The sequence below is a fragment of the Molossus molossus genome, unplaced genomic scaffold, assembly GCF_014108415.1.
Source record: "Molossus molossus isolate mMolMol1 unplaced genomic scaffold, mMolMol1.p scaffold_m16_p_11, whole genome shotgun sequence".
In the NCBI taxonomy this organism is placed as follows: Eukaryota; Metazoa; Chordata; class Mammalia; order Chiroptera; family Molossidae; genus Molossus; species Molossus molossus.
In genome coordinates this window covers 24,458,924-24,475,879 of record NW_023425346.1, presented here as the reverse complement: position 1 = coordinate 24,475,879, position 16,956 = coordinate 24,458,924, and the positions used below count along the sequence as shown (strand labels likewise).

Here is a 16,956-nt window from a genome sequence, read left to right as displayed (position 1 = left end):
CACATTAAAATATAAGAATTAAACAATTTCTTGAGAGTTATACGAATGCTCAGAAAGTTAGTCATTGGTCATAACTAATTAATAGTTTTCTTTCTCACAACTATATCATAAACACATCTGTATTTCTCCTAGGTAACATATATTGGACAGATCATGGTTTCAACTTAATTGAAGTTGCAAGACTCAATGGCTCTTTCCGCTATGTAATTATTTCTCAAGGCCTGGATCAACCAAGATCTATAGCTGTGCACCCAGAAAAAGGGTAATTTTAAATTTCCATATATCTTTAGAGTTTTAAGTGAGTTTTCTTCCGTTTCATTAAAAAAAAAATCCAGACTTCCACATTAATGTTTATTTTCAGTTATAATATCTGAAACAAAGCTCAAACATATCTTACCTAAGCAGAAGAAAAAGTTTATTTCCCTTGGTCATGTATATTTTTGTACATGTTTGATGGGGATCCATTTCTTATTCTGTTCTCTCATGTGTGTGTAAGTCCAAATGAGTATACCAACATGTGTCTAGATTCTCAAGTTGAAGTTCTGCCCTAGAACTGTTTAAAAATTGATACTGAGTACTTGCAGAGTGAATTAAATAACCATGTTGTAGTCACCCTCACTCATTCTTTACTCTTTCTAAAGCTTCAGTCTCCATTTAGGCTGAGATTGCCAAATCAACATGTTCACCCTAAGCGTTTTTGTTTTCTCCTTTAGCTCCAGGTAAGTATGTCTATAGTCTTCTGACATTTCCATTTGGATATGTTATGGACAGAAAAGTTGTACACATTAGCAATTACAGTGAATGCAACCTGCAAACAAATTTTGCTGATTTTTTTCTTCTAAATATTATCAATCTACCACTCTCCATCTTCACAGCCTCCCCCCTAATTGAATCTCCTCTTACCTTACAAATATACTACTGCAATTGATCTCCTAACCTTGTAAAAGACTAGAGAAATATTTTTCTTTTAGTATAAATCTACTGAAAACCTTTCAAGGGATTCCCTTGGACATTTGTGCAAATTCTAGAATTTCTGTTGCAATCCTTCTTAATCAGGCCTTATATAAATGTTCAGTCTCAGTCTCTCGCTGCTGTCTCTTTGCTATCTCAATCAGTCTCTTTTGGACTTCTTACTTTTTCAAGTATTTTCAAATATATCACATACTCTTCCACTCCCAACCTTTGACCAGCCTCTTCCCTTTGCCTGCAATGTTTTTCTTCCTACTTTTACCTCTCTAAATGTTGTTTATCCTTCCCTGGCTTTGCAAGTAGATTAGATTGCTCTGTAATGAGACACCAAAACACCAAATGCTTTCATTTTTATACATCTCTGCACAATATATGCTTATTTATTTGTTTAGTGGCTCTATTTTTCACTGAATTGGATAATGCCTTTACTGTCCACTATAATTCTATGAGAGAAGAACCATGCATGTTTGGTTCATTTCTCTATGTCCAGAGTTCAGTGCACTGGCTGATAAAGAGTACGTTGTTGACCAATAACTTTTTTCTCTGAAATAATAATACAGAAGTAGTCCTCTTTGAAACCTTATGTTACTCCTCGCTACTGTGTCTCTTGCATTGCTGGTACAACTTGATTTATAGTTTATTTTAAGAGTAGATAATTTATGATTGAATCAAACACCTATACCTTTTGGAGTGGGGAAAAAGTGAAGCCATGGTGGGCACTGGTACTAGATAAACCAGTGTAAGGAACATTGATTTAGAATGAAGTCAATTTATGTGAAATATCAACTCAACTCTCATAAATATCTACCACCTTTCCTATTTGTTATATGTTATATGAACCTTTCCTAATATCATCCCTGCTGCAGTTTCTTAACAAATGGTATGAAATTAAGTGTAACATTAGGGCAGTGAAAAAGGAAACAGACAAGGTTAATATAGGAGAGAGAAATGATGCTGACAAATTTGACACACTTTAAGCTAAAACCATTATTTTTAATATAAAAATGGAAAAATCTGCATTGGTTAGGAATACTCTTAGTTAAACATAGCATTTAACTAAAGCATGTTAAACCTAGGAACTTCTCTTTCTACCTTTTTCAACTACCATTTGTCTTTACTAAGTTATATTTTACCTTATGCTTGATGTTATGGCTGCATTAATACAACCTGCTTGATATGTCATCAGGGGTATGTACACACTTAAGGAAGAATAGGGGGATAAGTCAAAACTTATTCTTCTTGCTAAGCTGTATTATTTTATTTGGGAAGAGAAAGATCTTGGTGTTAATCTCACTTCTTTATTTTTTATTGAAAATGGGTTATCTACCCTACCTTAGATCAGTGAATAGCTAAAGGGAAGAGATTATCTTGACATATTTAGACAAGTTATGTTTGTCAAACAGTACACACTGGATATCTCAATAAAACTGTTTATATTACTAAGAAAGATCGTATTCTACCATCTTCTCACAGTTTTCACTGCTACCATTGTAGCCTGGGCTGTGATCACTCTTGCCAACACTTCTGAATTATAGGGCACTGTCTTCTACCATTGTAGCCCTACAGTCTGTCTTCCATGTGGTGACCTCTTGATTCTTTTGGAATGTAAGTAGCTGTCACTTCTTTGCTCAAAATTTATCTGTGGGTCACTTTTCACTCTGTTTAAAAACTCACCAAACCTAGAGTGGTATTATTTTCTCTATTTAACAGAAAAAGAAAAAAAACTGAGTCAGCTGTTTTAAGTATATTACTCTGTCATCAAGGTGATATGTGGAAGAGTGAGATTTGGCTAAACTTCAAATATTATATGTGTATGTATGTATGCGTGTTACATGTTACATATATTCATACATAGTGTTGTGTTAAGCATTCTAGAAATTAATATAAAAATCAAGCATATAAAAACAGTTTTAATAATTTCAGAATAAAATTATAATGAAAATTTAAAGGTTAGAACTATAAGTGGCCCTGGCCGGTTTGGCTCAGCGGTTAGAGCGTCGACCTGCGGTCCTGAGAGACCCGGGTTTGGTTCCCGCTAAGGGCATGTACCTCGGTTGCAGTTTGTCCCCGGCCCTGGTCTGTTGTGCGGGTGGCAGCCACTCGATGTGTCCCTTTCACATTGATGTTTCTCTCTCTCTCTCTCTGTTCCTCTCTCTTCCCCCAACTCTACCTGAACAAAAAATGGAAAAATGTCTCCTCGGGTGAGGAAAAAAAAAAAAAAAAAAAAAACTATAAGTGAAGTGAGAATAAACAATAGTAAGAAAAGGATGGAGAAAAATTAGCAGAGAAGGTTTCTAAAAACATTCAAGTTGGGTCTGACTTCCTTCTGTTCACCCTCTTGCCTATTAGATAGTAGATTTAAGCTTAAGTGAGAGCGATCTAGTCTTTTTATGCCTGTAAATGAGTCTTACTTTCCAAGATAAGACTATTCATTAACTAAAATTCTGGACTTACTTGAACTTCAAGTTTAAACAGAAAACTTATTGTGGAAAGAAAAAATGGCGGCGAACTGAATGGAGCGACCCAGACCGTCTCCCAAGACCAAACTGGATTTACAACGAAAATAAAGGCAAACCGTCAGGAAAGGGCAGCCGAAAGACATCATGGAGGACCACTTAACCAGAAACACCCACTCAGTCCTGGTAGGCTTGCGAGGATGGGAGAGGGGACCGAGAGCCCAGGGTCCGCAGCGGCCTGGGCAGGGGCCAGGGAACTAGAGGGGAAGTTAACTCTACCGTCTTTCTTCCCACCGTGCACGGCCCTGGGAACTCTGTAGCCGGCTGGGCTAGGCTCTCCGCTGAAGCCGCACAGACTCCTGGCCCCCAGGGAACTGGGCGGGACCAGGGAACTCCGCGGGACCGGGGAACTAGGCGGAAAGTTAATTCTACCGTCTCCCTTCCTGCCGTGCACGGCCCTGGAAACTCTGTAGCCGCTGAAGCCGCACAGACTCCCAGACACCAGGGAACTCGGAGGGACCAGGGAACGTGGTGGAAAGTTAACTCTACTGTCTCCCTTCCCGCCGTGTACGGGCCCTGGAAACTCTGTAGCCAGCTAAACTCTCCGCTGAAGCCGCACAGACTCCTGGCCCCCAGGGAACTGGGCGGGACCAGGGAACTGGGCGGGACCGGGGAACTCAGCAGGAAATTATTCCCACCGCCTTCCTTGCCACCCTGCATGGGCCCTCTTAACGCTATAGCCTGCTAAACTCTCGGCTGGAGCCACACAGACTCCCGGAGAACAGGGGACTTGGCGGGATTAAAGTGGGTCCTACCTGGTGCATCCAAACCCAGGAGAGGGAGCCACAAACAGCAAAACACCAACACCCACTGGGAAAACTTGGCAGACTCCAAAGCCCACTGTAATAACGAAATGGTGAGAAACAGAAACAAAAGCCAAATGAAAGATCAAGAGACCTGTACAGAAGATGAAATAAATGAGGTGCAGTTAAGCAAGTTAACAGAACTAGAATTTAGAGCCATGATGTTGCGGAAGCTCAACAGCATGTGTAAGGACATGAGCAACATGAGTAAAGACATAGAAATGTTGAAAATAAACCATCTGGAAATGAAAAACCAACAGGAAGAAATGAAGAATGACATATCAGAAATGAAAAACACACTGGAAGATCTAAAAAGCAGAGTAGGGGAAGCTGAGGACCGGATCAGTGAATTAGAAGACAGGCTAGAAGAAATCAACCAATCAGAAAACCAAAAGGAAAAAAAGATTAAAAAACAAGAAGAGAGCTTAAGAGAATTGTGGGACAACTGGAAACGGAATAATATTCGTATCATAGGAGTCCCTGAAGAAGAAGAAAGTAAGCGAGGGCTAGAGAATATATTCAAAGAAATAGTGACAGAAAACTTCCCTAATTTGGTGAAGGAAGAAGGCATTCAAGTTCAAGAAGCTCAGAGAGCCCCAAGTAAGAAGAACCCAAACAGGCCCACACCAAGACACATAGTAATGAAACTGCCAAAAATTAAAGACAAAGAGAGAATCCTAAAAGCAGCAAGAGATAAGCAACAGGTTACCTACAAAGGAACCCCCATAAGGCTCTCAGCTGACTTTTCACAAGAAACATTACAGGCTCGAAGGGAATGGCATGAAGTAATCAAGGTCATGAAAAACAAGGATCTGAATCCAAGACTACTCTACCCAGCAAGGCTATCGTTCAAAATAGAAGGTCAAATAAAGAGCTTCCCAGACAAAATAAGGCTAAGGGAGTACATTAGCACCAAACCAGCGCTGCAAGAAATGTTAAAAGGACTGCTGTAATTACCAGGAGAAATGGGAAGAAAAATAGAACCACACTAAACAAAAATGGCAATAAATAAGTACATATCAATAACCACCTTAAATGTAAATGGACTGAATGCTCCCATAAAAAGACACAGAGTAGCTGATTGGATAAGAAAGCAAGACTCATCTATATGCTGTTTACAAGAGACCCACCTCACAACAAAAACTCACATAGATTGATAGTGAAGGGATGGAAAAAAATCTTCCAAGCAAATGGAAAGGAAAAAAAAGCTGGGGTAGCGATACTGATATCTGATAAAATAGACTTCAGATTGAAGGCCATAACTAGAGACAAAGAAGCCCACTACATAATATTGAAAGGATCTATCCAACAGGAAGATATAACCTTGATAAACATATATGCACCCAATATAGGAGCACCAAAATATATTAAAAAACTATTGGAGGACTTCAAAGGAGAAATTGATAGCAATACAATCATAACAGGGGACTTCAACACCCCGCTCTCATCACTGGATAGATCCTCTAGACAAAAAATTAGCAAGGAAACAGAGACTCTAAATGAAGCACTAGATCAAATGGATTTAATAGATATCTACAGAGAACTACACCCCAAAACTACAGAATTCACATTCTTCTCAAGTGCACATGGAACATTCTCAAAGATAGACCACATGTTAGGGCACAAACTAAGTCTCTACAAGTTCAAGAAGATTGAAATTATAACAAGCATCTTCTCAGACCACAATGGTATGAAACTAGAAATCAATTGCCAGAAGAACATACAAAGACATTTTAACACATGGAAGCTAAATAGAATGTTATTAAACAATGAATGGGTCACCGAGGAAATCAAGGAAGAAATCAAAAACTTCCTGGAAACCAATGAAAATGAGGACACAACAATACAAAATCTATGGGATGCAGCAAAAGCAATTCTGAGAGGGAAGTTCATAGCACTACAGGCCTACCTCAAAAAAGAAGAAAAATCTCTAATAGACTACCTAACCTCACAACTTAAAGAACTAGAGAGTAAACAAAAAGAAAACCCCAGAGCAAGTAGAAGAAAGGAAATAGTAAGGATCAGAGCAGAAATAAACGACATAGAGACCAAAAAAACAATCCAGAGGATCAATAAAACAAAGAGCTGGTTTTTCCAAAAGATAAACAAGATTGATGGACCCTTAGCTAGACTCACCAAGAAACAAAGAGAGAGAACCCAAATACATAAAATCAGAAATGAAACAGGAGAGATAACAACTGACCCTACAGAAATACAAAAGATCGTTAACAACTACTATGAAAAATTATACGGCAACAAATTCGAAAATCTAAGTGAAATGGACAAATTTCTAGAAACACATAGTCTCCCAAAACTGGATCAAGAAGAGATTGAAAACTTGAACAGACCGATAACAACAGAAGAAATTGAAGATGTAATCAAGACTCTTCCAGCAAACAAAAGCCCCGGCCCGGATGGCTTCACAGGGGAGTTTTACCGAACATTCAAAGAAGAACTAATACCCATTCTCCTCAAACTATTTCAAAAAATTCAAGAAGAAGGAAGACTTCCAAACTCGTTTTATGAAGCCAGCATAACTCTAATTCCAAAACCAGAAAAAGACACAACAAAGAAAGAAAACTACAGGCCAATATCCCTGATGAACATACATGCCAAAATCCTGAACAAAATACTAGCAAATCGAATCCAGCAATACACCAGAAAAATTATCCACCATGACCAGGTGGGATTCATCCCAGGGATGCAAGGCTGGTACAATATTCGCAAATCCATAAATGTGATACACCACATAAATAAATTGAAGAATAAAAACCACATGATCATATCAATAGATGCTGAAAAAGCCTTTGACAAAATCCAGCATCCATTTCTGATAAAAACGCTCAGCAGTGTGGGAATTGAGGGATCATACCTAGACATAATAAAGGCCATATATGAAAGACCTACAGCCAACATCATACTCAATGGGCAAAAACTAAAAGCATTTCCCTTAAGAACAGGAACAAGGCAAGGATGCCCACTTTCGCCACTCCTATTTAACATAGTACTGGAAGTCTTAGCCACAGCAATCAGACAGGAACTAAAAATAAAAGGGATCCAAATTGGAAAGTAGTAAGTGAAATTGTCATTATTTGCAGATGACATGATACTGTACATAGAAAACCCCAAAGACTCCACCAAAAGTTTACTAGACTTAATAAATGAATTTGGCAAAGTAGCAGGATACAAAATTAACGTCAAGAAATCGATGGCATTCTTATACACCAATGATGAACTCACAGAAAGAGAAACTAAGCAAACAATCCCATTTACCATTGCGGCAAAAAAATTAAGATACCTAGGAATAAACTTAACCAAAGAGATAAAGGACCTATTTGCAGAAAACTACAGGTCTTTGAAAAAAGAAATAGAGCAAGATGTAAAAAAGTGGAAGAACATACCCTGTTCATGGATTGGGAGAATTAACATCATTAAAATGTCCATATTACCCAAAGCAATCTATAGATTCAACGCAATCCCCATCAAAATACCAATGGCATACTTCAAAGAATTAGAACAATTACTTCAAAAGTTCATATGGAATCAAAAAAGGCCTCGAATAGCCACAGCAATCTTGAAAAGGAAGAACAAAGTTGGAGGGATCACAATACCAGATTTCAGGTTATACTACAAAGCCACCATAATCAAAACAGCCTGGTACTGGCACAAGAACAGGTATATAGACCAGTGGAACAAAATAGAGAACCCAGAAATGGACCCTAGGCAATATGCTCAATTAATATTTGACAAAGGTGGCAAGAGCATACAGTGGAGTAAGGACAGCCTCTTTAATAAATGGTGCTGGGAAAATTGGACAGCTACTTGCCGAAAAATAAAACTAGACCATCAACTTACACCCTACACCAAAATAAACTCAAAATGGATAAAAGATTTAAATGTAACTCATGAATCCATAAAAATCCTAGAGGAGACTGTGGGCAACAAAATCTCAGACATCATACACAGCAGAATTTTTACTGACACATCACCTAAGGCAATAGAAACAAAGGAGAAAATGAACACATGGGACTACATCAAACTCAAAAGCTTCTGCACAGCGAAAGATACAATCATCAAAACGGAAAGGCTACCCACTGTATGGGAGAGCATAATTGCCAATGATATATCAGATAAGGGGTTAATTTCCAATACATATAGAGTGCTCATACAACTCCACAAAAGGAAGACAAAGAATCCAATTAAAAAATGGGCAGAGGAACTAAATAGACACCTCTCCAAACAGGACATACAAATGGCTAAGAGACATATGAAGAAATGTTCATCATCACTAATCATCAGAGAGATGCAAATCAAAACAACAATGAGGTATCACCTCACACCTGTCAGAATGGCCACCATCAACAAATCATCAAACAACAAGTGTTGGCGAGGGTGTGGAGAAAAGGGGACTCTAATACACTGTTGGTGGGAATGCAGACTGGTGCAGCCACTATGGAAAACAATATGGTGTCACCTCAAAAAATTAAAAATTGATCTCCCATTTGACCCAGTGATCCCACTTCTAGGAATATACCCTACGAAGCATAAAACACCAATCAGAAAGAATATATGTACCCCCATCTTTGTAGCAGCACTATTTACAATCGCTAAGATCTGGAAACAGCCCAAGTGCCCATCAGTAGACAAATGGATTAAAATCTGTGGTACATATACACAATGGAGTACTACGTAGCGGTAAGAAAGAAAGATCTCTTATCCTTTGAGACTACATGGAGGGACCTGGAAAGTATCATCCTAAGTGAAACAAGCCAAACAGAGAAAGACAAATTTCATATGATCTCACTGATTTGTGGAATATAATGAACATAACAGTTTGAGGACAGTCCCCTAAGGAGTGGGGAGGTGAGAGAGGGATGAACCACAGAACTTATATGCATGTATGCATGAACAGTGGACATGGACAACAATCTGGGGAAGGGGCAGGGAGGGAAGGGGGAGGGGGGAATCAGTGGGGGAAAAAAGGAGAATCATTTGTAACAAAAATTAATCAATAAAAAAAAATAAAAAATAAAAAAAATAAAATAAATACGAAACCTTATTGTGAAAAGCTACTACTACTAGCACCCATGGGTGCCTGCCACTACATATTGAGACTGGGACGGGTGGGTGTAATTTTGTTTAATTTTAAGAATAAAACACATAGCTCCTTTAAATGTGTCCATATCACAGCAGTAAAATCAAAAATTAAAATATTCTCTTCCACCTGGCCAGTGTGGCTCAGTAGTTGAGCATCGACCCATGCACCAAGAAGTCACTAATTCGATTCCCGGTCAGGGCACGTGCCCAGTTGTGGGCCAGTTCTCCAGTGCGCAGTGTACAGGAGGTGGCCGATCGATATTCTCTCTCTTCAATGTTTCCATCTCTGTCTCCTTCCCCCTTCCTCTCTCTCTAAAATCAATAAAGAAAAGAAAGGTTCTCTTCCAATGTGACAGTATTTTAAAAATCTTTTTATATTATAATTCATAATCAAGCAATACATCATTGTAGCCTCACTAGAGAAAATTTGATCAATTGCTTGACTATTAATATTTATTCTAGTGGTAGAAATAAGTATAATTTGAATGTTGTGAAATCCCATAATGGGATTTGTTCCTAATAAAGCATTTCTTCTATTCGTATTTGTAGTAAGTCCCACACTTCATTTATTTCGTAGAGAACCTCTGTGCTTGGCCAGTGTAGATTTATGCAGTCCAATATAACAGTCCTCTTGCTGTTACTTGTCAATCTGTGTTTTTTTGTTTCTTATTTAAACCTAGTACACACCCTCAAGTTATTATTCTAGATCTTCTTTTCCTTACATATCTTTGATTCTCTATAGCCATGTTAGCATAATCTATGTATAAGACTCCCTATGATAATTGAGAACATCAGGCAAAGAAACCCACATATACTTCCCTTTTCGTCAGTTTGTTCAATGGACATTTACTGAGCACTGTGCACTGGGAACAGGTCATGTCAGCACAATCCCCTATTTCCTCCTCTACCTTTAATTCAATTATTTTTGACAAGACAGGACTGCTGACCATGTGACAGACCTGGTGGGCACTGTGAAGAATGATGATATAAATAAGATGTTGCTTCTTTTCACAATGAGTTTTCTGTTCAAACTTGCAGTTTAAACAACTCCCAACTTTGAAAGAATAGTCTCATCTTGTAATGTAAGTCTCATTTACAGGCATAAAAAGACTAGATTGATATAACTTAAGCTAAAATCTCATATTTAAATATCATGTTAAAGTAATAGTTTTCATAAGACCAATATAAAATTATATAGTTTTAAGAGAAAAGAGATAGCGAATAATTAGAGGAGGTAAAAAAAAAGTGAGGGTAGTAGCCACATTAGTGATAGATACTAGAGGCCTATGAAGGAGACTTGAAGGAGAAAGTTTTCTGAGATGAGATGAGAATACATTGGCCAAACAAAGACCTTTAGGAAGAATCTAAATACATGATGTTTGTGTAGAAAAGAATAGGTGATGCAGCTGGAAGATAAGTTGGGACCATAAAATAGGCAATGAGTGCTGCCATATATAATTTTTTTCATTACATGCTTTTGTTATTATTATTAGTTTTTAATTAATTTGTTTTTGTTACAGATGTTTCTCCTTTTTCTTCCATTGACACCCTCCTCCCCATCCCCCCCTGCCCCATCCCCAGCTTTGTTGTCTATGTCCATTGGTCATGCATACATGCATATAAATTCTGTGGTTTATCTCTTCCCCCCAATCTCCTGCTCCTCTGAGGTTTGTCAGTCTGTACCCCACCTCTATGTCTCTGGGTACATTTTGTTCATCAGTTTGTTTAGTTCATTATATTCCACAAATAAGTGAGATCATGTGATATTTGTCTTTCTCTGCTTAGCTTGTTTAACTTAGCATAATACTCTCCAGGTTTCTCCATATCATCTCAAAGGATAAGAGATCTTCTTTCTTTTAGCTGCATAGTACTCCATTGTGTACATCTACCACAACTTTTTTTTTTTTTTTATCTACTGATCTACTGATGGACACTTGGGTTGTTTCCAGATCTTAGCTATTGTAAATAGTGCTGCTATGAACATACGGGTATGTATATTCTTTCTGATTGGTGTTTCAGGTTTCTTAGATTATATTTCTAGAAGTGGGATCCCTGGGTCAAATGGCAGTTCAATTTTTAACTTTTTGAGGTAACACCATAGTGTTTTCCACAGTGGCTGCAACAGTCTGCATTTATTCCCACCAGCAATGTACTAAAGTCCCCTTTTCTCCACACCTTTGCCAACATTTGTTTTTTGATGATATGTTGATAGTGGCCATTCTGACAGGTGTGAGGTGATACCTCATAGTTGTTTTAATTTTAATCTCTCTGATGATTAGTGACATTGACTTTTTTTCATATGTCTCTTGGTCATTTGTATATCCTGTTTAGAGAGGTGTCTATGTAGGTCCTCTGCCCATTTTTTAATTAGATTCTTTGTCTTCCTTTTGTTTAGTTGTATAAACACTTTATATATTTTGGAAATTAACCCCTTATCTGATGCATCATTGACAATTATGCTCTCCCATAGAGTGTGTTTTCTTTCCATTTTGATGGTTGTTTCTTTTGCTGTGCAGAAGCTTTTTAGTTTGATGTAGTCCTATGTGTTCATTTTTCCCTTTGTTTCTGTTGCCTTAGGTGTTGTATCAGTGAAAATATTACTGCATATGATGTCTGAAATTTTGTTGCCTGAATTTTCTTCTGGAATTTTTATGGATAAATGAGTTACATTTAAGTCTTTTATCCATTTTGAGTTTATTCTTGTGTATGGTGTAAGTTGGTGGTCTAGCTTCATTTTTTTTTGCAAGTAGCTGTCCAATTTTCCCAACACCATTTATTGAAGAGATTGTCTTGACTCCACTGTATGCTCTTGCCACCTTTGTCAAATATTAATTGAGCATATTGTCTTGGGTCAATTTCTGGGTTCTCTGTTCTGTTCTATCGATCTATCTGCCTGTTCTTGTGCCAGTATAGGCTGTTTTGATTCCTGTGGCTTTGTAATACAACCTGAAATCTGGTAATGTGATCTCCCTCCTACTTTGTTCTTCTTTTTCAAGATTGCTCTGGTTATTCGGGGTTCTTTCAGTTCCCTATAAACTTTTGGAATGTTTGTTATAATTCTGTAAAACATGTCATTGGTATTGTGATGGGGATTGTATCAAATCCATTGATTGCTTTGGGTAGGAAGGACATTTTAATGATGTTAATTCTTCCAATCCATAAACAAGGTATGTGCTTCCACTTTTTTATATCTTTCTCTGTTTCTTTTTTCAATGACCTGTAGTTTTCTGTGAAGAGGTCCTTTACTTCTTTGGTTAAGTTTATTCCTAAGTATCTTAATTTTTTTTTGCTGTGATGGTATATGGGATTGTTTTTTTTTTTTTTTTTAGTTTCTCTTTCTGTGAGTTTATCTTTGGTGTATAAGAATGCCATTGATTTCTTGACATTAATTTTGTATCCTGCTACTTTGCCAAATTCATTAATTAAATCTAGTAGATTTTTGATGGAGTCTTTAGGGTTTTCTATGTACAATATCATGTCATCTGCAAATAATGACATTTTCACTTCCTCCTTTCCAATTTGAATCCACTTTATTTTTTCTTCATGTCTAATTGCTGTGGCTAAGACTTCCAGTACTATGTTAAATAAGCATGGTGAAAGTGTGCATCCCTGTCTTGTTCCCATTCTTAAGGGGAATGCTTTTAGTTTCGCCCATTGAGTATGATATTGGCTATAGGTTTTTCATATATGGCCTTTATTCTGTTGAGGAAGGATCCCTCTATTTCCACATTGTTGAATGTTTTTATCAGAAATGGGTGCTGAGTTTTATGGAATGCTTTTTTAGCATTTATTGATATGATCATATAATTTTTATCTTTCATTTTGTTTATGTGGTGTATTCTATTTATTGATTTGCGAATATTATACCATCCTTGCATGCCTTGGATAAATGATGAATAATTTTTTTGATGTATTGCTGGATCCAATTTACTAATATTTTGTTAAAGATTTTGGCATCTGTGTTCATCAGGGATATTGGCCTGTAGTTTTCGTTCTTTTTAGTGTCTTTATCCAGTTTTGGAATTAGGATTATGTTGACCTCACAAAATGAGTTTGCAAGTGTTCCATCATCTTGGATTTTTTGGAATAGTTTGAAGAGAATGGGTATAAGATATTCTTTGAATATAGTTAAACTTCCTCGTTAAGCCACCTTGGCCAGGGCTTTTGTTTGCTGGGAGTTTCTTAATTACATCTTCAATATCAATATTTTGTTGTTATTGGTCTTTTCAAGTTTTCTATCTCTTCCTGGATCAGTTGTGGAAGACTGTGTGGTTCTAGAAATTTGTCCATTTCTCCTAGATTGTCCAATTTGTTGGCATATCATTGTTCATAGTACGTTTCAATGATCCTTTGTATTTCTGTGCTATCAGTTGTTACTTCTCTTTTTCGTTTCTGATTTTGTTTATTTGTTTTCTCTCTTTTTGTTGCTTGGTGAGTCTGGCTAAAGGTCAATTGATCTTGTTTATCTTTTGAAAGAATCAGCTTTTTGTTTCATTGATCTTTTGAATTGTTGTTGTTTTTTTAGTCTCTATGTTGTTTATTTCTGCTCTGACCTTTACTATTTCCTTCCTCCTCCTAGTTCTGAGTTTTTCTTATTGCTTACTTTCTAGTTCTTTAAGTTGTAGAATTAGAAAGTCAATTAGGAATTTTTCTTGTTTCTGGAGGTAGGCCTGTAGTGCTATAAACTTCCCTCTCAGAATTGCTTTCACTGTGCCCCATAGATTTTGTGTTGTGTGTGTTCGTTTTCATTGGTTCCCAGGAAGTTTTTAGTTTCTTCCTTGATCTTGATAGTAACCCATTTGTTGTTTAATAACATGCTATTTAGCCTCCAAGTGCTTGAAGGATTTTGTGTTTTGTTTTTTTTTTATTATAATTGAGTCCTATTTTCATGCCACAGTGGTCTGAATGATGTCAATCTTCCTGAATTTGTAGAGACTTGCTTTGTGTCCTAACATGTGGTCTATCTTTAAACATGTCCCATGTGCATTTGAGAAGAATTTATAGTCTGCAGCTTTGGGGTAAAATGTTCTGTAAATAGCAATGAAGTTCAGCTGATCTAGTTCATCTTGTAAGCACTATATGTCCTTGTTAATTTTTTTGTCCAGAAGATCTATTCAGTGGTGTGTTAAAGTCACCTCTATAATCGTATTGTTATTGATCTCTCCCTTGAAGTCCTCCAGAACTTTTTAAACATATTTTGGTGCTCCTGTACTTGGTGCATATATGTTTATCAGGGTTATACCCTCTTGTTGGATTGCACCTTTTAATATTATGTAGTGACCTTCTCTGTCTCTTATTATGGCCCTTTTTTTGAAGTCTATCTTGTCAGATATGAGTATTGCTACACCAACTTTTTTTTCATTTCCATTTGGTTGGAAAAAATTTTTCCATCCCTTCACTTTCATCCTTTGTAAGTCTTTTGTTGTGAGGTGGGTCTTTTGTAGATAGCATATATATGTGTCGTGTTTTCTTATCCAATCAGCTACCCTATGTCTTTTGATTGGAGCATTTAAGCCATTAACATTTAAGGTTATTATTGATAGATAGTTATTAGTTGCCATTTTAATTTTATGCCTGTGTTCCTCTCTCCTCCCCCTCCGTCCTCCCCCTCCCCCTCCTCTTCCTCCTCCTCCTCCTCCTCCTCCTCCTCCTCCTCCTCCTCCTCCTCCTCCTCCTCCTCTTCTTCTTCTTCTTCTTCTTCTTCTTCTTCTTCTTCTTCTTCTTCTTCTTCTTCTTCCTCTTCTTCTTCCAACAGTCCCTTCAGCATTTCTTGCAGTGCTGGTTTGGTGGTGGTAAATTAACTTAGCTTTTTTTTCTATCCTTGAAGCTCTTTATTTCTCCTTCAATTTTGAATGATAGCCTTGCTGGATGAGTATTCTTGGATTCAGATCCTTGCCTTGCATTACTTTGTATACTTCATGCCACTCGCTTCTGGCCTGCAGCATTTCTATTGATAAATCAGCTGACAGTCTAAGGGGGAGTTCCCTTGTAGTTAACTTTCTGTCTCTCTCTTGCTTCCTTTAAGATTCTTTAGTTGTCTTTAATGTTTGCCATTTTTATTATGATGTGTCTACCTGTGGGTCTTCTGGGATTCATCTTGCTTGGAACTCTCAGTATTTCCTGAACTTGTGTGACCTTTTTCGTCATCAGTTTAAGGAAGTTTTCTGTTATTATTTCTTCAAACAGGTTCTCTATTACTTTCTCTGATTCTTCTCCTTCCGTTAGCCCTAAAATGTGAATGTTGTTACGTTTTGTGTTGTCCCACAGCTCCCTTAAACTCTCCTCCTGCTTTTTATTTTTATTTTTTTTCCATTTGCTGCTCTATTTGGGGGTGTTTCTCTACCTTGTCTTCTAAGTCACTGATTTGGTCTTCAGCTTCTTTTAATCTACTATTAATCCCTTCGAAGGTATTTTTATAACAGCTATGTCATTCTTTATTTTCTCTTGATTTTTATGAATAACTTCTACCTCTTTTTTTAAGCTGAAGTAGTTCCTAGTGAGCTTTTCATAATTTTTATTAAGTTTCTTGTAGTTCTCACCAAATTGTTTGAGTACCCTTAAAATTATTGCTTTGAATTCTTTATCTGACAAGTTCTTGTCTTCCATTTCCTGTAGTTCCTTTTCTGGTGATTCCTCTTTTTCTTTCTTTTGGGTGTTGTTTCTTTGTCTTCCCATTTTAGCAGTCTGGTAGCTCTAGACCTGGTGAGGGATGTTTGGATGTGTAGTCAGTTCACTGCATATCAAATACGGGTACTGTCCCTCCCAGACTGTTTTGTTGCGTGTTGCCTCTTGCCTGCTGTGGATCCTGGATGTTTGACTACTGGGAGCGTGTATTGGTGTGTCCTGATAGGTGCTGCTGCTGGATCACGTGGGCCCTTCTGGAGCTATGTTCCCAGCTGATCGCTGGTGCCACCTATAGCTGTATAGCTCAGGCCCTGCTGGAGCTGAGCTCCCTGCCTGCTTCCTGCCTTCACCATGGGCAGCTGTGTCACACAAGCCTCACTGGAGCCCTGGTTCCCCACTGATCTTGTGGACAGCTGGGTTGTACAGGCCCTGATGAAGTTCCTGCTTCCCACTGATCCACTGGGGAGCTGGATCACACAGTCCCTTTGGAGACAAGGCTCCACGCCTGTCTTGTGGAGTGCTGGGTCACATAGGCCTCTCTGTTGCTCCAGCTCCCCGCAGGGCCAACGAGCAGCTGGATTGCACAGGTCCCCCTCGAGCCAGGGCTCCCCACCATTCTTTTGGGCTGTTGGGTCGCACAGGCCTCTGTGGAGCCCCAGGTCCCACCGCTGACAACTGGGGAGTGCTGCTGCCCTGTGGGGCTCAGCTCCTGCTCAGCCTTTGCTGTAATTTATGGGGATAGGTCTCAGCTGCTGGTCTGTGCTTCTGTTGATTGAGGATGGATGTCTGCTCCCAAGCCTCTGTTGCTGGGGGTAAAGTCTCCACTCTGATCGGGCTGCTACTGTGGGGGATGATGCTGGGCTCCAGACTATTTGCAGTTTCTGCAACTGGTACCTTTGCAGCTCCACTACTGTGCACTGGTCTGTGTTGACACAGAGTGTCCACTG

The 16,956-nt window shown here is 38.2% G+C and overlaps 1 protein-coding gene across 1 annotated transcript in view; it reads left to right on the top strand.

The window, feature by feature from the left end:
- Positions 1-16,956, top strand: part of LRP1B (LDL receptor related protein 1B) — a 1,816,022-nt gene that overhangs the window by 1,360,000 nt on the left and 439,066 nt on the right. Inside the window, exon 37 of the mRNA XM_036254023.1 lies at positions 133-262. Coding sequence (XP_036109916.1) covers positions 133-262 — 130 coding nt within the window. The remainder of the gene's footprint in view (positions 1-132; positions 263-16,956) is intronic.